General features: G+C 45.6%; 1 protein-coding gene across 1 annotated transcript in view; it reads left to right on the top strand.

Annotated features, from left to right (window-relative positions):
• Positions 1 to 19,695: 19,695 nt before the first annotated feature.
• CDK8 (cyclin dependent kinase 8) overlaps positions 19,696 to 26,299 on the top strand; it is a 679,675-nt gene continuing 673,071 nt past the window's right edge. The window contains exon 1 of the mRNA XM_069639174.1: positions 19,696 to 20,058. Within this exon, the coding sequence (XP_069495275.1) occupies positions 19,931 to 20,058 (128 nt within the window). The 5' untranslated portion in view covers positions 19,696 to 19,930. The remainder of the gene's footprint in view (positions 20,059 to 26,299) is intronic.

The following is a 26,299-nucleotide window of genomic DNA, read 5'->3' as shown; positions in this document are numbered from 1 at the left end:
CTGACCTGCTGTTAAATCTCAGTTACCAGTTTATTGGTATCCACTACAGCGTGCAATTTGCTTTCTGCCTTTGAGAGCATTCAGACAAGTAATTGCTAATTTTACTATAACCGGTAAAATAGCAATAGCTGGTAAGATATCTCAGTGGGTTGACCGCTCGCTGCTGCGATGTGTGTTTGATCTGCAGGTTTAAATCCCTATCATCCTTGGACGTCTGCTTGCATTCACAGTAATTTGGTAATGTGGGCCTACACACACTGATATTGATGATACATATGGTGATTCATTTGTGTATGACATTACAGTGATATCATAACAATATGTATCGTAGTGTACTTAGGATCAATGCTATGTAATGCCACTTCCTGTTTTGTCAAGGGGTGAAAGGTTGTTACATCATTTCCAGTGATGTCACTTCCGGTTTGGGGGGGTCTGGGGGTGGGGGGTAGTCAAATTACATCACTTCCTGTGATGTCATCAGAGTTCAAGGGACGTGTGATATCACTTCTGCTACCTCTGGCATTTTGGTGAAATGACATCACTGGAGGGATAGTTGGGGAGGGGTTGTGGGGAGGGATGTTATGTTATGTTAACGTAACTTATATAGTGCATGTTTGCTCTAAGGCATCATGGCGCTCACCAGCAGAACAGTAAGAAATACAGGAGGAGGAGTTCTGAATAGAAAAGTCTTTAGGAATCATCAGAAAGGAAGACGCTCAGAAGTGGCACGCAGGGAACGGTGAAGGGAGTTCCAAGTCTTGGCTGCAGCAACTGAGGAGGCCACGCATACGGGAAAGTCTATCCCGGGGGACTTGAATCACAAGAGCAGATTTTGAGCAGAGTGGCCGCAGAGGAACGTAAGGGGAGAATTTGGTCTGCAAATATTCTGCATCTTTTTTATAAAAGGCTCGATGTACAATGCAGAGCGATTTAAAAAGAACACACCTCTCGACAGGGAGCCAGGGAGTCTGACGAAGCAGGGGAGACATATGGACACCGAACGGGGGGGCAAAGGACAGACCTAGCTGCAGCATTCTGAAGGAGCTGAAGACGATGCATAAGATAAGCAGGCTGACCAAGATAGAGCGCATTACAGTAATAGGTGGTAATGAGAACAAGAGCAGCCATAACAGGTGCCTGAAATTGGGCTGGAATGAATGGGAGCACTTTCCATAGGATTGGAGGATTAAAGTGTCCGGATTTAGGATTTACAGACTGAGGCAACCTGATCGCAAATAGAGAAAGAGGAAGAGATTTTTACACCCAGATTTTTAACCGAAGAAGTTGGCAGTGGAAATGGTCCGAGGGAAGTAGGCCAAAGGTCTGCCGCCCTGGAAGAGAGAGGGCTGGAGGTGCCAACAACAAGAAACTCCTTCTTATCATCATTTAATTTCAGCCAGTTCGCAGCCATCCAGGAGCCCAAGTCCTCAAGGCAGCCCCTGAGCCGCAGAGCAGTATCTGGCCGACTAATATCGAGACGGACCATGATTTGTGGTCATCGGCATAGGAATAATACTGGAAGCCATGGGGCTGGATAAGGCAGAGACGTGGCCTGATATAAATGTTCAATAGAGTAGGAGAAAGAGCAGAACCCTGCGGAACACCGCAGGATAAAGGGATTGGGTTAGAACAGAAGGGAGAGAGAAAAACAGACTGAGAGCGGTCCACCCAGAAGACAGAGAACCAAGTCAGAACCTGGCCCAACAGACCCGCAGCCGATAGCCGAGAGATCAGGGTGGGGTGGTCAACCGTATCGGATGCAGCAGATAGGTCTAACAAAGTCAGTGCCCTCAACACCACCCTCATCAGCCAGGCAAACAAGATCGTCAATCACAGAAGTGAGAACTGACTCGGTACTTCTCCCAGGGCGGAACCCAGACCGAAAAGAATCAAAGAACCCACCGGATTCAAGAAAAGAAGAGTGCACAGGGGAAACAAGAGACTCAAGCAGCTTCATCAGTAAGGGGAGAAGTGAAATTGGCTGAAAATTTGAAAGCACAGAAGGATCAAGAGAGGGTTTCTTGAGCTATGGAATAACTAGCGCATGTTTCAAAGCACTAGGGATATATCCAGAAAGAAAGGAAGTATTGACTGCCGATGTAATCAATGGAACAATATCCCCCGAGATCTCTTTAAGAAGAGCAAGAGGTATAGGATCAAGAGGTGAAGCAGATTTAAGCTGATGAATTGCAGTAAGAACATCATGATCAGAGAAAGTAGGAAAAGCGGACCAGGTAGAATTAGACATAACAGAGAAAGCAGAAGGGGAGGGAGTGGCAAACTGCCCGAAAGTGTTGCTAATATTCTGATGAATAGTCTCAATCTTGTTAAGAAGGAAGCAAGAGACAGAGAGTGACAGACATACTGAGAGGGTACAGTCTGTGATCCTGCCTCAGCGGGAGAGGAAAGAGAGTGAACCAAATCAAACAGTGCTTTAGGCTGATTGATGACTGCCTCCGCCTTCAAACTGAAAAGGGATTGGTTGGCAGAGATAATAGCCTTCTGATAGGATGCCTTAGTAAGACGAAAGGAGGTTTTATCAGCCAGAGAATAACTTGCTCTCCACTTCCTCTCCGACTGCCTGCAAAGAAGTTTGCAAGCTCTAAGTTCATCAGAGAACCAGGGCTCGAAAAGACGATTTTTCTTTTTGCAGAGCCTAAGAGGAGCCAAAGAGTCAGCTACCACACAAAAGGTTGCATCCAGAGTTAGCAAAGAGCAGGGCGTATCTTGAGCACATTGTGACGTGAGGGAGGCTACAAGGTCAGAGCTAGAGACACGGTGCCAGCTACGCTTAGGAACAGCTTGTTTAACCACAGACAACGAAGGGCCCAGTAGTGGACTAAGAAAGGGCACCAAAAAGTGTTCAGTCCATAGTACTGGGAAGGAAGGGAGAATGGTAGTAGAAACCTCTGAGGCAAAGACAAAATCCAGAACATTACCCAGCTGATGAGTAGGGTCAACAACCAACTGAGGGAAGCCAAGGTCAGACATGAGGGCTAAGAAATTGGAGACCTGCCGGACACTAGTTGTGCTAAGTGGGTGATTAAAATCTCCCACAATCAAAAGGTTGGGATATTTGAGTTGGAGTTCAGACGCAAAAGTGGGAAACTCTGCACAGAAAGTACTATCTGGGCCCAGGGGTCTATAGACCACAGTGTAGACATGAGAGATAACAAATTATGGGCAGGAAGACATTCCATCTTCAAGGTGTGATCAGGCATAGTGTAAGAAGCTTTAAAAATATAATTGTGCATTATGTTGGGATAGTTGGGGAGTGGGTATGGGAAGGGATAGTTGGATAGGGGATTTGGGGAGGGATAGTTGGGGAAGGGGTGTTGGTCCACCAGTTCAATTCTACAAATACGTTTGACATACACTGAGTGTTGCATTGCAAATCATGACTGGACATTCATTATTTTTGTGCAAGTGAGCTTTATTTCCTGTGCAGTGTCACATGTGGTGTATGGCCTAGGCCATATGCTTGTGCTCTGTGGTTAGAAGTAATTCCTGATGAGTTCATAGCTGGCATCATGTCCGTCCATGTCATCCCTGCGATGGGGCAATGGCATCTCAGCCTCACTGTCACTGTCGTCGTCCCCCTCCGCTGGAGGCATGTCCATTTTCAGGGGCAGGGGAATGTTATGCCTGATGCACATGTTATGTAACATGGCACAGGCCAAGATGATCTTGCCCACTTTCACAGGACTGTTCATCAATGCACTCCCCGATCTACTAAAGCAGCAGAACCGTGCCTTCAGGAGTACGAAGGTCTGCTCTATCGGGCACTTCATCCGGATGTGCGCACTGTTGTATGCATGCTCCTGCTGGTTCTGTGGGTGCCTGACAATGCGGCACTAGCCATGGCATCAAGGAATATCTGGAATCACCTGCATGGGAGGGGCACAAGGGTGGCACAGTTATTGGGATGGCAGTGGCACTGCAGCCATGTGTGGATGTGTGTCTGTGTCACATGGGATTACTGCAAGATGTAACGAATGGCACAGATTACCATATTGTTTTCACTTTTCTATTGTGGGGAGCGAGAGTTGCCCCTGCATTCCTCTCCCCATATGACCCCCACCCTTATGCGGACACACGCATCTCCATTATTTTCAATGGGTGCCATGGGTTTGCATGATGTACATTGATCATCTCTTCCCATTCGTAATCCTGTGGTCCTTCATTGTTCAGATTCCTGTAACATGCATATGGGTATGTGCGCTTGTGATAGGCAAATCGCCTAGCTTCATGATGTGACACACACTGCTGGTTGGGAGGTTGCTCTGATTTGTTTTACATGGTTTTGATGCAGCAAGTAGGGGATGTGCACAGTGTGGACATGCTGAGGTAGGTGACATGGGAGTGATGCATTTTGGTACCCGAAGTGCCTGTGATGTGCATGTCCATCTGTGCCCCAATAGTGATGATGTGTCCTTTCATTTCCACATGCCCCACATGCCAGCCATGGCCTCCCATTTATGCATGCATTCTGTGTACATACTGTTGCCTAACACACATGCACTGGTGACAGTGGACAATCCCCCTTCCACAGTGCACATGCTATGTGTGGTGTGTGTAGGTACTTTCACTCATCCAACCCAACAGCCAGGTTCACTTTGCACTGTATCATGCCATGTACCCTGGGAGCGTGGTGTTATGCAGCACCATGGAGTCGTGCATGGATCCAGGGAAACGTGCAATGCAGTGTGTACTTATGAGGTTAACATCACACACAAAATGTACATTCAGCAAGCGGAACAGTTTCCTGTTGCAGTAAACTTCCTCATTGGCATGTTTGCCCACCAGCTCAATGTGCGCACCTAGTACATTGGACATGCCTGTCAGGGCATGCAAGCGTACATTGGTGGCATTGACGTGGGCCGGTGTTCAGGGGAGAGAAATGTGCTCTGACACATGCCGCAAGAGCGCATGAAGGACCTGCACTAGCACCTTTGAGAAACCAGGCTGGGAAATCCTGTGCAGCTCCCCCCACAGCGTGTTGGTATGTGCCGATGGCCAGAAAATGCAGCACAGTTACAACCTTCAGCAAGGGGGTATGGCGGTCCGGATGTCATCCTGGATTAGGTTGACTATGTTGGTGATGGTCTACCTGTCCAGATGATACAGGGTGTGTATCTATGTATCTGTCAAGGTCCATGGTGTGACCCTTATGCAGGATATGGGGGGTTGCCTGTGGGGTGCTACCTGCTGCCCATTGTTCTTCTGCATTTCCACCAACCTCCTCCTTATCCCCCTCCTCTGCCTGTCAGCCTCTTCCAACTCCTGCTCATAAATGTTCATCCCTGAATGCATGGCCCCCAACTCCATGACTGCTGCTGCGACTGCCAACTTGCGTTGGAAGGTATATGGGGTGCGGGTGTGGTCCTTTTCCACATTCACAGTGCTCATTGTGTGCAGCTGGGCTGATTATGGCCTTCTGTGGCCTGTTGCAGCACACCTGAGACTGCTTAAAGCCTGCTCCGCGATGCCTGTGTTTCCAGTGCAGTTTTAACGGTGGCACCAGCATTTTGTTGCCAGTGTTTCTGTGTTGACAGCAGTCGGAACCCTGCCTTACTACCGTTGCACCGGTGTTTCGGCATGCCTTCGGTGGTTGCCGGTGTTGATGTTCACGGTGCTGCCAGCAACGGTAGAACCCCAGGGCCCATGTTAGTGGCAACGTAGTTTCTGGAATCGCAGGCCATACTGCGACGGTCTGGAAACCGTGCCGGTAATTGGTGTTACTGGCACAGTGTTTCTGGACCGGCACAGTTGTAATGAGGGCCCATGTTCCAAAAAGGGACAGAAGGATATTCTGTTGCAGCATTCACATCCAGGACACTAACGGATCCTATTTATTCATTTCATTTATAAAGCACACAAACAACCCAGGGGCATCGAGGCACTGTTACAGTGACCAGTTACTTGCATTCATTCGGAAAACAATTAGGAAGGCGGTTCAATTGCAGGTATATAACATCCACATTCAGTAACAGCAATTAGACAGGTGGTTCAGTTACATGTACATCTCAAAAAGAGGGTCCCAGAGAGTCTATTCAATCAGCCGGGTTTTGAGTGCTCTGTGGAATACTCAGTAGGATGGTTCAGCTCTCAGGGTGGGGGTCAGGGAATTCCAGTTTGGCAGCGATGTAGGGGAAGCTAGCGCCTCCATATTTAGTGCATCTGACTTTAGGCTGTTTGAGTCGATGAGTTCTCGTTCTGGGAGAGCTAAGGGAGGCCGTGTTAGAACAGCACTTGAAAATGACACGTTCCCTGATGGCAACCAGTGGACAGCTCTCCTGGCTGTGGAGATATGTTCCCTTTTAGGAATGTTAAGGGCTGCTTGGAGCACATTATTATGTATGACTTGCAGCTTCTGAATGTTTTTAGTGGAGGTAGCAGCTAATAGGATGTTGCAATAGTCAAGTCATGAGCCGATGGCTGCTTGAGCGATGGTAATGCAACTATCTGTGGACCGAAAGGGTTTGGGAGCATTTAGAAGTTTGGTCACGTAAGCTGCAGAAGAGGCGATAGCATTCACCTGTCATGACAGCGAGAGAGTGGCATCCAGGTAAACCCCTAATGTGTTCACTGAGGATAAGATGGGGACCAGGATGTTGTCAATATAGAAGGTTGAGTATTGGTCATTGAGATTTTATAGTGCCGCAGGGGGCTGTACCAGCAGGATTTCCATCTTGTCCCCGTTTAGTCAGAGGCGGTTTGCTGCCATCCAGGCCTCGATAGTGGAGTAAGTGGTATTGAGGGTATTTGAGTCTTCCACATAGTTGCCTGTGAGTGGGAGGATAATTTGAGTATCTTCGGCATAGTTGGTGTAGGATATGCCAATAGAGTCCAGGATGTCGAAGAGAGGTCTGGTGAATATGTTATATAATGTAGGGGATATGCAAGAGCCTAGAGGTACCCCACAAGGAATGGGAGTTGACGCAGCGCTAACGTTCTCCGCGAACACTCTCAGGACTCTACCTTCTAGGAAGGAGGCTATCCAGGTTGTAGCTTCTAGGTAAAAGTTGGCGGAGGTAGTAATGTGGTGACAAAGGATTTTGTGATCGCTCAAGTCAAAAGTGGCTAACAGATCTGGAGGAGAAGGGCAGGCTTACATTTGTCTCTGATCTCATCCATATGGTTTTCTAAGTCAAGCAACGCAGATTCAGTACCATGGCAGAATCTGGATTGGCGCATTCTCAGTATGTGGTTGGTCTATAGGAAGTGCTGCACTTGCAGGTAGGCAGCTCTGTCTAGGATTTTCAGTAAGAAGGGGACTGTAGCCATCCCATCACCAATCCTCATGCTCAGCCTTTAAACAGCATTGGATAGCTGCCTTGATGCCCCCTGAACTGCTCCCCTCATTGCCTGAAAATGGAGAAGGTGCTCCTTTCCAATTCTTTCTATGCACTTCTGGCACTCCTCAATCACATTGAGCTTTCCCCAAAAGGTGGTAAGACTTGTTTGCATGACAGGAGGTGCTTGCTCACAGGGCTGATCCTCCCAGATGGACTTGTGCAATGCCCTGCTGTGTCATAATGTTCATTTGTGTTCTGCAGATAAGGATACTAACGTGTTTGGGCAGTGGATAAGTGCCAAGGTTAACAGGGTTCCTCCCTTGATCCTCACCTGATTCTTCCTCAGAGTGCAGAGATGATGGGGACCCTTCCTGGATCTTTTCCTTGTACTTCTTCTTCTTCTTCTTAGAAGTCTTCCTTTCTTGGAAGAGATAGGGTCTGCCACGAGGCGAAGCCACTATGTCCGACTGATAACAGACAGACTAGGGGCCCCTCTCTTGGAACAGCCGAGTACAGGGAAAAGCCAATGAAGGCAAAAACCCCTGGAGTGTAGTAGCATGGATTCCCAGAGTCCGTTGTGTCAAAGAGAGCTTGACAGAATGCCATGAAGAAAACTGGAGGCAGCAGCTGGAAGCCGGGTGACTCCACGACCCAGTCATATCTCTGTGATGAGAGGCAAGCACGAGAGAGAATGGCGATGCCTTGTGGAGAAGAAGGGCGAGCACTGAATAGAAAAGGAGATCCAAGGAGGGAAGCAATGGAAACCGGAGAAGCAGAAAGCCTGAGGGAATCCTGAGCAGCAAGGGAAGGAAGAAGCAAGGGTAGACAGAGCAAGTGAAAAGTCCAAGAACAAGCGCAAAGAAGCCAACGCGGAATCCTAGCACAGATTCTTAACCGTAAGAGTAGGGAGTCCACATGGGTGAAAGATAACAGACAGGGCGGTGGCCATATTGGAAAAAGACTAGAACGGTGGATATGTTCCAGGGGGAAACGTAACGGAACATCAATGGCTGCTCGTCCACCTCTTCCACAGGCACTAGGGGGAGAGCGTTGTGACAATAAGTGTGAGGGAGTGGTTGGGAAAGGGTTAAGAGTGGGAAGGTGGAAGGAGTCCAGAGGGTGAATGTCCAGACTTGAGCGTGCTGGAGTGCGTACACTGGAGAGGTCGCCAGGTGCAGGTAGAGGAGAGGATGCGGTGGCAAACTCCTCTGTAGTGATTGGAGGTCTCTCCACAAGATTGCCAGTGGAAGCGTTGGTGGTAGTGATGGTGGGTGGTGTAGCTTCCTACACAAGACTCAATGGAAGCAGCTGTGGTGGTGATGGTGGGTGATGGAGCTGCCTCCACAAGACTGCCAGTAGAAGTGGTGGTGATGGTGGAGCCTCTGTTTCTCTGATGATTATGGTGAGCCTGTTGCCAGTGGTTGGTGTGTGCACAGGCTCTGTGGAAGCAAACGTAGTACCCACGGGAAAGGAGGTGCAAGTGCTTGACTTGCCTGTTTTTTCCCATCTACTGGTGAAACTGTTGTGTATCCCTAGAGGATTGGTCAATTCTGGAGGTGGCACGTTCCTTCCCTTCCTTGTCTCCTCAGGCTTCTGTTAGGAGAGATGAACATGCTGTCACTTGTAGTGCACTTAAGGGTAAGATTGAACATTACAGCCATGGTCATTGTCTGGGGCTCGAGGCTCATGTAGTGAAGGACCTAGCCATCACACATTGCACATCAGTCACTTCCATCATGGCCTTCATGCACCCATTCTAATCTTGTCTCCTAACTTGGGTTGCTGTGGCGTTGCATGTATTGCATTTACAGGGAAGTTGGCCTGGGCATGTTTGTGCTTGGTCATGTTCCCTATGCATGTGCTCAGCATGATGGTGTGGACAGGTGACATTGTGGCATCTGAGGTCTGGTGGTACTAGTCATGTTGTGTGGCCTGTTGGTAAGTGATCCATCTTACAGAAGGCTTGTTGCTAGTGTGTATTCTTAGATGGATTCTGTAGCATGAGGAGAATCGCCCAGCGTAAGCCTTTCAGGCATAATTTCTTTCAGAAGTGTCAGTTATGGTTCATCAAGTTTTATGCATGCATGTGTGTGGGGATGACATGCTATGGTGGTAGGGAAGGGACCAGGGACCCAGCAGACACTCCAGGGATGTTATGTTCCATGTCAATGACCGGTTAGCAATATTTCATGCATGCTTTTTCTTGATGAAGGTCCCCTTCCCTGGATGTGACACATCTTGGGCACTGATATCTGGGACAACTGTATTTTGTGTCCACTTTGTGCACTGCCTGCAACAGGGTCAGTGTCAGCAGGATTTCATGAAATGCATGGTTTCTCATTCATATGAATTGAGTCTTTGCCAAATGGACATTTGTCTACTTGCCAGGGTCTGTTTGGCTGGTTGCTCCAATCTCTGCCTCCACAACGCCTTCCAGGCCCGCCACGTGCAGGGGAGTGCTGCCTTTTTCCTCCCATGGGGTTAACTTGGGAGGGCTGCACTGTGCCTGCTCCTGTGCATACTACCTCCTTGTGGTGGAGTGCAAGGTGTGAGCGGACTTTGGCCTTCAGGTCATTCAACGCTTTCTTATGTTCTCAGTATCCCGAGTGCACTGCTCCATCTGCCATAACCTTTTCCTGCACCTCATTCCAGATGGCTGCCTTTCTTTGGAATGATATTTCTTTGCTTTTTGAGCGAAAGAGCTCATTTACGTGTGTCACTACTTCGTCTGCCCAGGTAGTCAGCTCTTCATCAGAGAATTCTGCCTTCCTGAACCTCATTTCTGTCACTTTGCTTTTTGGTTTGTCCCCTGACATGATTTCTGCCTCCTCACACAGTGGGTGATACCAGGATGTGGGTGACTGGATTGTGTTTTTGAAGATGTCACTGAGTTTCCTTTTTGAGGCATGACGCTCGGAGCTAATTCCGCCGGCACAATTATCATTCAGTAATTCCTCCAATTTTCCAGCAGTAATGGTATTTCTTTTTTTTTAAATAATTTTATTTATGATTTTGAGAATAAAACATACAAGACAAAAAAGTTACATGTACATATCCATTACACCAGAGATATGCATTCAATTTGTATAATACTTATAATAACAATTGACTGAACCTAAGCAAACTTAAATCCAAAATTTAAAACCCAAACACACTACCACAAATCCCTGTCTTATAGTAGAAAACCAAACATCTCAAGACAAAAGACAATACAACACCAACAAATACAACACACAACATCGAGTACGAAAATAATAACCTCCATCTATACCAGTCAAAAAATGAAGCATGCAATCAGTAAACCTCAACTGTATAAGTCATTGAAGGAACCTCAAGTAATGATATTTCTGGCAATAATTGGACGACTTACCGTTTGGAGTCACTTTTCGGCTGTAATTCCGCTGGAAGGGATTCATTTAATGTTACTGCTGATGGTTTGTGCACGCACCCGTGAACTTGTGATGTGGCAGTAGTTCTGTCAGCCACCAAGGCTGTAACGGTAATTCCGTCTAGCGGAATTCCCACCAAACCTACCCCCAAATCATAATGAGGAACCTTATTTTTTGTTGTGAGTCCTTAAGTCTTGGAAATACATTCACAAAACCTACAAGCCAATTGTGTAGCCTTCCCTGAATTGCATTCTGCTATTTGCAGTCTTCGATTCAAGATCGGGGAAAATGACACTACAATCGTACTCTTTTAGCTTAACATATTTCTGTACGGATTAGCATATTTCTATTAGTGCTTTATTATGATGTGTACATCTTTACGAAACAGAGTATTGTTGAAAGCAAACATGAGTATGAGGAGGCGAAAGGAGGAGGGCAAGTAAGTGATGGTGATTTTCCAAGGATGTGGCAACGCAGGTTGTTTGCCTGGAGAGGTTGTTACCTTTGGGGCGTGCCATGTGCTCATTTTGTCAATATTTACAAAGCTGCGAAATTGCTCTCAATGACTCATGACCTAACAGGCAAAATAGGCTGTGCTTTGATTGCACATTAAGCAATCCTGCAGTAGAAGCACATTGCCCTGTCTACCCCAGGCACAATCCCTGCCCTGACTTCCTTGGAACCTGCGGTCACAAGAGAAGAAAAGAGTATAGTTCACCTATATTTTGAAAAATCCTTACAATCATTGCTTGGGGAGTCATTTCTTTTGACAGGAAAAACAACCCTGAATCTGTATCCTCTGGATTAAAGTATATCGTTAGTTTGTACAAAATGACAACATAAAAATAAAAGCAATCGTGTAAAAGCAACACTTTATTTCAGTTAGCAAAACACAATCACATTTTCTCAGCAGACAAATTTGCAAAAACACTGGTCACAAACTAATTTCTACTATTTACAGGTGGGATGATATGTGTTGAAGGGCCTAAGATACAGACTGTTATTAAATCCCAGGCCCTGCTACTTAACTAATAAGTGCGCCCCTGGGCAAATTGTTTTGTGACACTGACAATGAAGCTTAACTGACAATATTGGAAGTCCCTGAAACTGATTTGACTCACACTAAAAAAGCCTCAATCATGATATTGCCAAATATGTAATAACAATGACAACATAGCTGCCAACTAACCTGCAATTTGCGGTTTTGACCCACAATGGTACATCAAACCCTTGAGGGTGCAGGGCAGGCTGAGGAACGAGGTAAAGGGATGATTCCATCCGTTTTGCCTGCTTACAATAGCTTTACTTAGGTCTGCTGCTGTAAACAGTCACAGGGATTCGACCTCCTGTAAATACCTCAGCTTTGCTGACTTTAGCATGGACCACGGCTTCGCTCTCCTGGTGGCCATGCAGCCCGTCCCCACCTCACCTCCAAAACAGTAAATAGAAAGCTGCTGTGTCTCCAATGCCACTCCCCCAAACCTGAAAATAAGGCCTTGCAAAACACTTAACTTTTCTGAACTTTTGAAAGGGCAGCATGTTCTCTAATTTAGAATTAACATTTGGGGGATAGCTGATGGGAGGCTTTTGCATTGCAATGTCCCTAATACAGCTCTAATAGCTGACTATGAAAATCTGTATCTTCCCTTAAGATACTTAAATTGAGTCACAAATGGACCCTTTTACCTGTCTATGTTATTCCATGATGTCATGGACAAAGGCTTTTTCTTTTCCTTTAGAACTTTAATTGTCTTTGCATTGTGCATAATAACAAGCTGCAGGTTAGGTGCACTTAAAGTTTCAAATTAAGTTGGAGACCCAGGAGGAGAATCTCATTATTTGTATTTGTATTTATTAAATTTGATATAGCGCTTTAATCCAAGGCGTTTTACATGAGCAACAGTTAATACATTATGAGCATTAAATAACAAAACATGAATGGAATAATCGACAACAATATAGAGAACAATTTACATTGAACAGAATGAGTGAACTTGCACTGTAAGGTAGTTGTGACAGGGTAAGGGAGAGGTGTTAGGTTGGAGTTTGAAGAAGGTAGGACATTAAAGAGGAGCAGAAGGAGGAGTATGTGGTGGTGGAGCGGATAGAGGGAGGTAGACGATTCCAATGAAAAGGAGCAAGAAGTTTGAAGGAACCTAAGCGGGAAGGAGTACAGGGAGTAGGAGGAACAGAGAGTAGGAAATGATCAGCGGAGCGAAGAGGCCGAGAAGGAGAATAGAAAGAGAGGAGGGAGGAAAGGTAAGGTGGAGCAAGACCATGGAGAGATCTAAAGACGAGATAAAGGAAGTTAAATTTGAATTGGGAATGAAAGTAGAGCCAGCCTAGTGAGGTGAGTGAGGTGGAGATGGAGTTGTGAGGGGAGAGAATGCAGAGAGAACGGATGGCAGAGTGGTAGATGGATTTAAGGGGGGTCGATTTGAGGAAGGGAGACTGAAAAGGAGAGCAGAGCAATAGAAAAGTCTAGAGAAGATGAGAGAGTTTAGTAGCATGAAATGTGAGGAAGGGTCGGATTTTGCGGATGTTATAGAGATGGAAGCGACAGGCACGTGAGGTGAGGGAGATGTGGTGAGAGAAGGAGAGTGTAGAAGTTTAGGCCAAGATTGCGGGCATGTGGGGAGATGGGCAGCATGGAAGGAGGAAAGAGGATGGAAGAGGGTGTGGGAGAGGGCAGGGGGGTGTTAGCTGGAAAGAATAAAACTTCGCTTTTGTCAGTATTTAGGGTAAGAAAATGAGAGGACATCCAGGATTTGATAGCAGAGAGGCAGGAGGAGAGTATGAGATGGATGTCAGGGGTAAAGGAAGAGAAGGAGAGGAATAGCTGGGTGTCATCAGCATAGAAGTGGTGAGAGATACCGAAGGAAGAGATAATAGGAGCTAGGAGAGAGGTGTAAAGCAAGAAGAGAAATTGACTGAGTACGGATCCTTGTGGGACACCATAGTTTAGTGAGTAGGTGGGGGAGATGTTATCTCTCCATGGAACTGCAAAGGTGCGATTGGAAAGGTAGGAAGTAAACCTGTTGAGGACGGAGTCTTTGAGGCCAAAGTAAGAGAGAGAGTTAAGAAGTAGAGGGTGATCGACAGTATCAAAGGCTGCAGAAAGGTCAAGAAGAATGAGAATCGATGAGTGTTTAGAGTAGCAAGCAGAAAGAAGGGAGTATAGAACAGAGGTGAGAGCGGTTTCAATGGAGTGGTTGGAGCAAAAACCAGATTGGGTAGTGGGGAGGATAAAGAGGTTGGAGATGAAGGCGCAAAGTTGTGTATAGACAAGGCGTTCAAGGAGTTTTGACAGGAAGGGTAGGAGACAGATGGGCCGAAAGTTGGAAACCAGATGGGGGTTGCAGAGGGCTTTTTTAGGATTAGGATGATGGCAGCATGTTTGAAGGTAGAGGGAAAGGTAGAAGTAGCCAGACAAGTGTTGAAGAAGGAGGCAAGGTAAGGTATAAGGAGAGGGTACATTTTGAGAATGAGAGGGGTTTGAAGGGGGTCAGAGGGAGTGGAGGTAGGGTGAGTTTTAGATAGGAGGAGAGAAACCTCAGATTGAGTGACAGGGGTGAAGGAGGACAAGGTGGTGGATGGAGTAGTGGAAGAAAGTGAAGGGGGTGTGTAAGAAGGGGAACAGAGAATGTCTTGGCGTACAGTTTGGACCTTAGAATAAAAGAAATTAGCATGTCACTATCAGGTCACTGATATGCCGAAGATTCCTAGATCTTGCCTTGTTTTTCCTCCATCTTTGACTCTCTACAGCCTACCAGCTCAGCTTGTCTTTCCACTGTTCAGTCTTGGATCCATCTAAAACTGAAATTATTTTATTTTCTGCATCCTACTCATCCCTGCTTCCTCCCCATCTAATCTTGTCTTCCATCCTGCCTTTCTTCCCTTTTATCCACTTGCAGGTATCTCAGAGTCACCTTTGACTCCTTTCTATCATTCTATCATCATATAGCTACACCGCTCATATCTGTGTTATTATCATTATAATCTAACTTTGTTTGTTTGTTTGTTTGTTTGTTTATTGATTTGTAGGGCGCACCACACCCGAAGGGATCTGGGCGCAGCAGTTAGGGTTACAAGAATACTTTAGGCATGAGTTACAGTGGATCTAACAGAAGATACACAAATTTACAGGCAAAAATTATAAACAAAGTTACAAGAATTTACAGGCAAAATTTACAATCACAGTTACATGAGGGCATGAAATTGAACAGTAGTGACAGCTCAGTGGTTACAGTAAATGCCTTAGCCCAAATGCAAATGGCTGGTCATAGCAGTTATAAACAAATGAAGGGATAGCAGGTTAGTATGTACGGGCCGTTGTAAATGCCCTTTCCTTTCTTTCCATGCTGCTAAACTTCTCATTCCTCCTCTATTCTCTCTCTCTTCTTGATTACTTCTTGATTACTTTTCTGCCCTCCTAGTAGGTCTTTTGTCCTTCTTATCTTACGTCACTTTGTTCCATCTTCAATTCTGCAATTTGTGTTCTCTTTGCTTTACCTCACCAATCCTCTCTCACTCCCTCTCTTCTGTCTATCTCCTTCCTTCCCTTCGATTCCGGTCTTCTTTTCCATTTCCTTACAATTGCATTTGAATGCTGCCATGGCCAAGCCCCCCCCCCACTTGTGCTCTTTAGCATTTCCTTACTGCCCCTCTCCCTCTCTCCGCTCCCAATACTTAAACACTTACACCTTCTCTCTGTCCCAAAACCTCCTTGCACCACCTCTCATTTCTTTTCTTTTTCTCCTCTGTAAGGAACTCATGGTGGCAACTGTAAAGACAGACACAAGTGTTCACAGTTCAAGGGTGTTTATTAAACTGTTAATGCAGGAAAAAATACCTAAAACTAAAACTACTTCTAAGATGGAGGCAAGTGTCGACCATCAAATGAAAAATATGGCAGTTCTTGTGGCGTTGTGTCCAAATAAAGGGGCCTATACTAAGAAAAACCTATTGCCAATTCCTTACGCTAAATACAAAAGAGTGTGGGATAGTTTTCAAGAAAAGAAAGAAGTGTTCACAAAATAATATGTCAGGATGAAGTAGTCAGGGTTTTCCTTACCCACCTTTTGAGCATGGGATAGGTGGAACCTCTGAGCACAGCCCACTTCTCTGGGCTTTCCCATCATGAGATGACAGTTCCGTTCTTAGCTTACCAGGAGCCTTGATGGCCCAGTCTCTTTTTCTCAAAGGTCTCTTTCCTTCGAAGGTCAGAAAATAACAAAACCAAAAAGTTCCTTTCATACAATATTTTGGGGTGATAGTCACTCACCCCTAGGTACTCCTCTTGCGGGCTTGGATCCCAAAACAGGTCTTCTCGGTATCAGGGCCTTCGGTGGTTGCTTCTCCTGGTTCCGAGGGCCTGATAGGTTTAATAAGAACAACAAACAAAAGTTCCTTTCGGATTGCGCTTGAGGTGATGGTTCCACCCCTGGATTCCCCTCTTCTGGGCGCTGACCCCTCGCAAGTCTTATTCAACAACTTATGAAACTGTTTTTTTCTCAATGAACCTTTGGGTGGCGACTTTCCACCCCTGGATCTCCCTCAGCTGGGATTGGATCCCAAATTACAATGGGCCTCATTACAAGTGTTGCGGAAAGGCAACAACGGCGCCAATAGTGCTACCGGCACCGTTGTTACCTCTCCGCAACATTACGAGTATGCTCGCGGGTGCCGCTCTGGAACGCCTGGTCAGACCAGGTGTGCAGAGCGGCACCCGCGAGCAGTACCGGGTGTTAGCAACGGTCCCGTTATCAACGGGGCCATTGTTACCATCCTCCCCATTCCCATTGAGCCCTACAGGGGCTCAAATGGGAATGGGGACGTACCGGGTCTGGGTCCCGTGAAAGGAATTTACCGGGCCCTCCAAGGTCGGAATGGCCCAGTAAGTCCCCTTTTGCGGGACCCGGACCCGAGTTCAACTTCACATTCACATTTACTTTCAATATTTACAGGATTCACTTCCATTGCTTTCTTTATAGTTCTTGGGTCAACGGCTTTTGACTGTACAGGGATTTTGCTTGACCTCCTGTATGACCACTTTGACCTATCTTACCGGCTCTCTTATTGCCTTCTGGTATCTGTAGTTTCACTCAGATGGGGATCGACCAGAGTTTCCCAGAGCAGCACCCACGTGAACCCTGTCCCCTTTTGCAGCTGGTCTCCCCCTTTAGAATTTGACAGGTCTTTGAACTTCTCTCACTTTGCCCCCTTGCGACTTTCATTCATCACAGCCCGTTTCTTATCGGTTCCCCCTTCGACTCACCGGCTGTGATGAACCGCTTAGCATTTCTCTTAACCGGAGTCAAGCAGGAGTTTCCCTCTCTCCAGCTTATCAACATCAATATGCTCTGGGTACCGTTGACATCTGCTGCAGGACACTTGGGCTATTGTCCTCGGTTTTACGATTCCTTCTGCTGAGGTTTTGCATGGTTTGTTGTGAAGTGCAAGGTCGCGTCTCTCCTCGTCGGCTTCTCGATCGTTGCCGCCTTTCTCCTCCTCTGGAACTGCCTGGCCTGGATAGCTGTCTCGTTATGCGGTCTGCCTTGCTCGTACAGTGCTCTTTTGCTCCACCTTTTATCCCTGTGGGGAAAGGAAAGGGCCATCGGGTGTGTGTGGTTTTGGTCTATTGCCTTACTTTGCCTGAACCTTGGGTTGGGACATGTCAGGTAACCAGGTTGATTAGTCTGTTGTCTTTCGTGTCAGGAAAAAGCGTTTGTGTTGGAAAAGGGGGAGGCAGTGTTTTTGAATGTCCTACAGAAGAGGATGGGAAAAAGGTGTGCAAAGAAAGGGGATACTGCGTCTCACCTGTCAGTGTCCCACTTCCACTCCCCGAGGACCCCACATCCAGGTGATCCTCCCTCACTGGTCCACCCCAGGAACGGGATCTAGTAGTGATGGCCGTGTCCTGACCACCTGGATGACAGCTCCCCGGGGTTTAGCCAGGGAGACACCTTCAGGTTTCTTACACTTCTCACAGCCAAATTCTAGAACTCCCTTCCTCCTGAAATCCTCCCTTCTCCTTCACTTCATAACTTCTGCACTAGATTAAAAGTCCAGCTTCTCTACTCTGCCTCTGCTAATTATTTATTTATTCATTTAAATTCTTATAGAGCGCTACTCACCCAAAGGCCTCGAAGCACTATACAGAAAATAAGCCGAAACAAACACAAAAAAGAAGAAGGGAAAATAAAGGAATTTCCTTCATTTCTCAATCATTTTGTATTTTTATCATGGCCATTTGTTATACTGTTCTTTAAATTCTGTGCAATTGCTTTGGCATAAAGAGCGGTATAAGTGACAATAAAATACAAAATACAGATACAAAATGTATTAGACTTACATTACTTAGCTGTCTATTACTTGTATACTTCCGCAGTGGATGGGAAATATAATGCTACAATCATTCTCTGTGTGCTTAATGTATTTCTACATTGAGCTGGGAGGATAGCTTAGGGGCAACACATTTGTCTGAACAGCAAGACAACATGGAGCAAGACAGGTTCGAATCCCGGTCTGGCATACAATCTCATATAAGATGAATTCATATATTTGTCAGGTTGGTTTATTATGTATTGTTAACAACCAGAGTGGAGACGATGTATGGTCAGTCAGAGACCTATATTGCAGATTGGACTCAAATACAATGTGTGATCCTGAAGAAATCATGTTCTCTTAGTGCAATTTATCTGCCAAAATTGTTTGTGCGTAGAAGAAAAGCAGGTGATTTAAGTGTCATGGATTCATTACCACAAGTTATTGTAAGAGCCCAGTTAAAAAAAAATATCTAATTTCTGAAAATAAGAATAGGCACTAGGGAATCACCTATACAATTGTTTACAATTTGGTTTATTGAAAGTCCAGACACTTGAATTTGCTCCATTAATACATATATTGTTTGGTGATGATACAACATGTCAAGAAAGTCACTGATGGTGAACACATGAACAGTTTTTCACAAGAACCCACCACATCTAGGGCAAATTACATTAGAATCCGGAACCAGCACATTTCACTTTGATTCACATTTTGTAATCTTTTTAACAGTATAGGTCAATGTTTTGACCCAAAATAGATGACTGCTCCTTAGATGACTATTGCCATTAGTTTGGCAGGTGAGCATTTCATCTTATTTGCATCACTCAGTGTAAATGTGCACTGCATTGCACTTTTGAGTTACCCTTTAAGCAGAGCTGGGAAGTTGTGGGATTGTGTTGGAGTGCCTTGTAATCTTGTTCCCATTGTTTGCTTTTTAGGGTGGTAGGTGTGGATATGCAATTATGCACATTTGCAGGGGGCCGGTGGTTTTGGAAGTGTGGGCAATGTACAAGTGACCCAAGAGTCCAATCTAAAAAGTTGGCCTCTATGTAACAATTGATCTAATGGACATCACAGTTTTTCTCCTCGCTTCCAGCAGTTTGTTTAGATCTAACTTCCTCAAGTCCTCTCCGGTATTAAAGATTCATTCTGGGATGTGATTTTCTGCGAAGTCACTAATACATATGCAAATTAGGAGACGCACATTTTTTCCCAAGAGCCCCCACAAATTCTTGGGCCGACCCTGGTTGTGGTGAATGCCTACAACGTGCAAAGTGGTCACCCTAAACTGCGTGATTAGTTAACAATGGAATCCTACGGTCTGGACCCACAGTTCCATGTAATCTGATAAAGACAAACAAGCAGAAGACCCCAAACCTCTGTATTTGTATATTCAATAAATGACTAAGTGTTCTGCATATTATCTATATAATATTTAAATTGAATTGTTTATTTCTTAAAGTTTCATAAACGTGACACATTTTTCACTTTAGACAGCCGTCATAATTTAAGATCACACTACGAAACATGTCTATGTATGTGTGTGTTTACTGCTGGGTGTCCTCCTGTGCTGAATGAGAACAGCAATTCCAAGATGGCAGCTGCATTCGATTATATTATTCTGGTGTTTTGTATTGTTGGGTCTCCGTGTTCATCTTCTGAACCGCAAGTACGGCGTCAAGGAGATAGAAAGAGGACACAAAAAAGGCGAACGTAAAGCTGGCGCTGCACGACAAATTGGCGTCAGCGCCGCACTGCAACTTACCGGCTGTGGTTGTGTGTGTATATGCAGCGATCAGAGACGGAGTCAGTGCTGACCCTCCTCCCCCCTACCCCCTTTAAAACCCTCGCAGGTACATGCTGTTACGGAGGCGAGGCTAGAGTGACCGACGTGGTCTCCCAGTCTCTGCAATCATGGACTATGACTTCAAAGTGAAGCTGACTGCTGAGCGGGAGCGGGTGGAAGACCTGTTCGAGTACGAGGGCTGCAAAGTGGGAAGAGGCACCTACGGGCATGTGTTCAAGGCCAAGCGCAAAGACGGGTGAGTCCCTGCTGGCGCTCTCAGCTGACAGGGGCAGGCACCTCCTTGTGTTGCCCATCACAGAATGATGCAGACCATCATAGTGAAACGTAGACAAACGTATTCCAGCTGACCGTTTCTTTGTTGTAATTTAAAGAGGTTACATGGTGCCAAGACACAGACCAGCAGTGAGCGCTTTAGAGAAATGTGGGCAGATTTATTATGTGTACTATATACAAATCCAATTACTCATGAACTCTGTAAAGTAGAGACTACCCAGCGACCACCCCCATGCGTTCAAGCCCAGGCCCCCAACGTGTACATTTAGAATATTTGCGCATCAAAATTTCATCAACGTTCTCCACAGCTGCCACTCGCAGACTCGCATCAACGTCCATTAGCATGCATAGGCCAGCAGGTCAAGAGAGGCATTCAACCATTACTGGCAGACATCTACGCAAATACATTTCCCTTCCACACAGCGTTCAATGCTGTCACACTGACTAATACATACACACACATGCAACTGGGTGAACACCAGGCACCAAAAACGCCAAGCATTTAGCGCTATAATCAACAGGGGCCAGGCACCATTCCAAGTGGATGCTGGCAGGCCGGGTATGCCGACCAGCCCCGCATCCATCAAATACTACATTCCTGTGAGTGGTGTTCCACTGTGGCCCATGGCCTATCATCAATGGCATCCGTCAAATATCCAACGGAAAATAAAACCAGTGCACCCACGACTGCCTGTATGTTACACGCTCATCCAGCTCCCTCACACTGTCTCAGGCATTCCAGGCTCTCAGCACTCGAACACAAATAATACACAAAGCCGAAGTTGGGTGTAAAAGCGCTGTAATGCTAACACACATCAGGCTCTAGAGGGCTACATTCCACTCTGCCCCCTGCCAGTTCTGGCTCATCCTTATGTACAAATCGCAAGAACAGAGAGAGAAAACATTTTGTAACTTCAGATTGTCTTTTCAAGGGAGGCTCTTATCGACCTTGGGACTTCAGCCAGCAGCTTCAGAACTGTGTACGTTCTCGAAGAGGGAGGGATATGGATGCCCATCTCTGAGGCCTGGCCGGCATACCACAGCTCGTCGGTTGTGCTCTGCGACATCTGCTTCCATGGCTGTTAAATGGTTAGGCCGGACCTTATGCCAAATCATTAGGCCAGTGTTCCTGCTTCAGCTGTGATGTATATCAAACCAAAAGAAAGTGCAGAACTACCCAAAATACAAACCGACCGTTGAACTAATGTGCAAACTAAGTGCTATACAGCACACAGAAAAGCAAACCTACAGTGAAGACTTTGTGCAACCTGGCACGCAAACCCCTGTTTCACTGGACACCTTGTGCCGCTAGATACACAGGCCCGTATTGCTACTCTTCTAGTGTCACTGGAAGATCTTGACCCCTACATGCAAATAAAAAAACACGCGTCTGTGCTAGGGATGTAACGGTATTACAGTATACCGTTAAAGATACCGTGAACCACTTAATTGAACAATAATAACCGTCACATTGTTTATACCGGTATACCGTTCATACCGTTAAGTGTGCTTTTCAATCTGATTTGGAAAGGCTGCAGTAAGCAAGTGCTGTGCAGTCTTGGTCTTGCACTGTTGGATGTGCTGTCTGCCAAGTAGTTTCAATTGGAGCAGTTTTTAATGCTATTCCATAAACCACACGTGCCTAACACAAAATCAATATGTCAGCAATAGGAAGAGTAAATACAGTGCCAAGAAGCAAAAGGGTTTACTTTGGGTTGGCGGCTTTGGGGTTTATATATTTATAATGGATATTGTTTTCTAAACATATGAGAATGGGGGATTTCCCTGGTTCTATCTTTGAATTTACATATAAGTCACACTGCGAAATGTACTCCTCTCTGAATTTACATATGTCACACTGCGAAATGTACTCCTCTCTGTGGGTATTCCCTGCTGCCATACCAAAGGGTAACATGTCTGTGATTACTGAACACCTTTTGGCCCGCAAGTAAACTAAAGGCTGTAACTTAAAGAGTGTGCGTGTGCATGTGTGTGTGCGCACAAGCGTATACTACCATCGGAATCCATTGATCTGTGGAATGCAGGTTATCAAGATGCCAACATGTTCATCTTCACCAGTAGCCAGTGGGGGAGCTAAAAGCCTAAATGACCACATAAGAGAAGCTATTCAGTTTGCTTTGCCAGTCGCAGCAGGGCTCCCCCCCCCCCACTCCTATTCTCCACACGTGTGTTTGGTGGAAGCAAGGGGTGGCATTTCAGTGGAAAGTATGTTGAAAAGCCCAATTCTGGGTGCCTGGTTTTGTTTGTGATGATAAATCTGACAATTTGTGACCTTTTAGAAAATATTTGTTAAGAGTAGTTAACTCCACCTGCTGTACCGCGATAACCATGATATACCGTCATTTCGCAAGAAGGTTATTGTACCGTCATAAAACTAATACCGCGACACCCGTAGTCTGTGCCACCAGATGATGTTTCTCAAGTGCATGAGGGGTGTATCAACGGCTGAATGGTACCTTCTGAGGTGGTATATAAACTTGGTTTCAATTAAGAATTTAACAGCTGTATTTAAATTCATAACGAAGTGTAAGCATACACATTTATTTGTCATGAAAGTACTTCTAATTATCCCCGTACCTGGTCCTTGAGGAACATAAAAGTTGCCGATCTGTACTTGAGAGCCCACAACATTTAACATGAAATCCACCAAATGCGGCAGAGTTTTTGCCAAAATTCAGATTTTTAACACATTTGTTTAAGAAATTCACAGAGGGGAAGGATTATGCTTATCTTTACCCAACCTGAGCAGCATTACAATAACCTTAGTAGAACAATCAAGTGAAACACTACATGCTCCATGTAAAATAGTCTTTAGTAGTTCTCTTGTTATTGGGCCTCAAAATCATGTGATCTTATTCCTCCAAAAGTCTCAACACCTCTGTAAATCTGTCCACCATCTTAATATCCTCCTGTTTCTTTCGCTGATCGTCCAATTTTGCATCCCAACCGGTAAAACCTGTAATAATCTCATCCTTATTCTCTTGTTCCTGTCTGCTTGCTATCTCCCATGTAACCTGCAATTAATTAACATTTTAGGTTCCTGGTCACCTGGGCTGGGAAATCGTGTTGCATGACAAAATACATCACTTGCCTCATAATCATGATATATTATACATTTTCACGTTTAGAATGGGTGTCTTTAATAGAATTATGACTTTCTTAAAAGAATGTGTTGAAAATCTGAATTATATGTCAAGACCCGGAGGCTCGGTTTATGCTTGTTTGAATCTTGCTTACGACCAACAATGTTACCTTTTCGACTGGTTTGAAATAGAACGTTTTGAATGTGGACTCATTTGTCCAATCTGCTGCTTTCAATATATCCTCCAGTCGTGTTTCTACACTAAACGCTTTGGAGGCCATAGCTCCTCTCGCTGAGTGTGCGCCTAATGTCAATACCCACTTGGCTCATCACCCATCTCATCCATCTTGCTAAAGTGGCTGGTGCTCCTGCCCCAAAAGCTCTCCTCAGCGCAATGAGCAACTGGAATACCCCTGCAGGTGGCATCTAATTTGTTTTATTTATATACGTCTGTATGCACCGTACTGGACATAATTTCGGTTGTCCAGTGAATGATGCATAATCTACAGTGTTTTAGTTTGTCTAGATATATAGAATGTCACTCGTGGGTGTAAATGTCTTCCTATCAAACTCTCACTCTATTATGTCAAATACCCGTTTGCATGACAGTAAGCATAATAGCATTGTCACCTTGGCTGATAATTCCTTCCTGGATAGATCCTGGTTATCTGGCCATGTTGTGAACAACTTCAATACTCGTGTCTACATCCCGTTATTGGTCGTATTTTGCCCTTGGGTGGTCTCGTCAGTCTGATACCTTTGAGTAATCTGCATATCAAGGTGTGTTCCCCTATTGTTCGTCCTACTAAATGCATGTATCTCGCTGATATCGCAGATCTAGCGTTATTGATGGTCATGTATGCTCTACCATGCGCTGCTATTTTTCTAAAACAGTTTGCTACATGTACTACATCTGTTCTAGTTGAATTTAACACTCCTCTCCATATTTTACAGCTATGCCACTTTGACCATGCAGAGCTGTATACCTTTCTGGTGCCCAGGATTTCTCAATGATGTGCTCAGCCTCGTTTGATAGTACAGGCCTAGCTTAGGCTCCCTGATATCGCCCATGCAATGAGGTTGAGGCTGCCTGACTCCTCTAGAGGATGGTTGTTTCCTGTCGGGTCCCGAATGATCGATCTGCTCGTCGGTAGTGCGATCTGGTTGTCGTATGACATTTCCAGCAGATCTGGGAACCATGCGTGTCCCCTCCATGCTGGAGTCACCAATAGTAACAATGCCCTTTTTCTCCTCACCCGTGCCAGAGTTCTCGCTATCATTGAGAATGGCAGGATGGCATATTCTATTTCTGTGCCCCATACTTGCAGGAAAGCACCTGCTTCGGGGTCCGGTCTCCAGCTGAAAAATCGAGCAATCTGTCTGTTCAGTCTCGCTACAAATAGGTCCCTCTGAAAGGCTCCCTGGCTTGCCCGCAGTGTTTGGAATACTGTCCCATCCAGCTTCCATTCGCTGTGATACCTTAGGAATCTGGAATTCCAATCTGCTACTTCGTTCAGACTTCCCAGCAGGTATTCTACCGTCACTGAAATCCTTCTCTGTAGGCATAAGTGCCAGAACTCTTTCGTTGGATCCGATTGGATCTCGTTCCTCCTAACCTGTTTATATATCTCACCGCAGACACATTGTCCATTTTGAGGAGAATGCAATATTGTGGCTTGTCTGTGTCCAGCATTTTACTCCGAACGAGCCTGCTAGAAACTCCAGACAGTTGATATGCATATCCAGTTCTTTCCTCGACCATCTCCCTCCAGTCATCATATTTCCTCACTGGCTCCTCAGCCCCATCTGCTGGCATCTGACTCTTATTATTGGGTCCGGGGATGAGCCAAATATCACTCTCCCGTTCAATTCCTCCATATGCTGTAGCCACCAGTGCATTTCCTATTTTACCTCTTGAGATAGAGGTACTCTCTGTTCGTAAGAGGCACCACTCCTGAGATGTTATATCTTTAATCTCTGGAGGGCTCTGTAATGGAGTGGGCCTGGGAATATCACTTGTATTGACTATTCTAATCGTCCCACTAGTTTGGCCATTCCCCGAATCAACAACCTTTCCGTTGTGTTAGCACTCTTGATCTCTTTCATTATGTTTACCTTGTGAGCCGATAGACTTGTGGTACCCCGTGGGGTGTTCACCAAGAGTCCCAAAAACTCCATGGATTTGTCTGGAGTCAGAAGTGACTTCTCCCAGTTGACCAGAAAACCCAGAAGCTCTAGCAGATGTATGGTGATGTTCACCTGTTGCTTGATCGTCTCTGACTTGACACATTATGCAGATGTTGTCTAAATACACAATCATACGTATCCCTTGTTCTCTTAAATACATCACTACAGGTTTCATCAACTTTGTGAAACACCATGGGGCTGATGCTAGTCCGAATGGTAGACATGTGAATCCCCACACTTGTCCCTTCCATCTGAATGTTAGATATTTCCTCTTTTCCGTAGCTATTGGAATTGTCCGGTAAGCATCCCCGAGATCTATTCTTACCAACCAATTGTTCCGTTGTAATTAGTCCCTCAGGAGGTGAATACCCTGCATCTTGAAGTGTCAGTACAATATGAAGCTGTTCAGTTCCTTTAGATGTACAACTGGTCTCAGCTTGTGTTTTTCTTGACCAAAAACATATTGCTTACAAAGCTGTCTGACTGCTCTGAAACTTGTGTTATGGCTCCGTTCTTTATTAAGGCATTTACTTCTGTGTCCAGTAGATCTTTGTCCGCTGTACTCTGTACTAACACGTTTGCCCATCATGTCTGAAATGGTTTGAATGGAAATCTATTGGAATCCCTTGAACTGTGTTCGTAACCCAGATGCCCGAAGATGAAGCGTACTAGTGTTCTACGCATTGCGCTAGTCTCTTGCCTACTGCGGGTACTATCTCTATTGTACAAGTTTTCTGTATCATTGGTCTCCCCTGTGTTCTGCTGTTGCTGGCGTTCTGGTTGCCTCCAGCCTCTACCCCTCCCTCGTCCCCTGGAACAGAAGAATGGGTTGTCTTTGGTCATCTTGCCTCCAGAGATTCCTGTCGTTGAAGGACCTTTGATGTATGTTAATGTTGGCAGTCTGGCCAGGGCT

The sequence above is a fragment of the Ambystoma mexicanum genome, chromosome 7q (genome assembly GCF_040938575.1).
Source record: "Ambystoma mexicanum isolate Mex_15411 chromosome 7q, UKY_AmexF1_1, whole genome shotgun sequence".
Classification (NCBI taxonomy): Eukaryota; Metazoa; Chordata; class Amphibia; order Caudata; family Ambystomatidae; genus Ambystoma; species Ambystoma mexicanum.
Note: the sequence above shows the minus strand (reverse complement) of the source record. Positions and strands in the feature narration are given on the sequence as shown.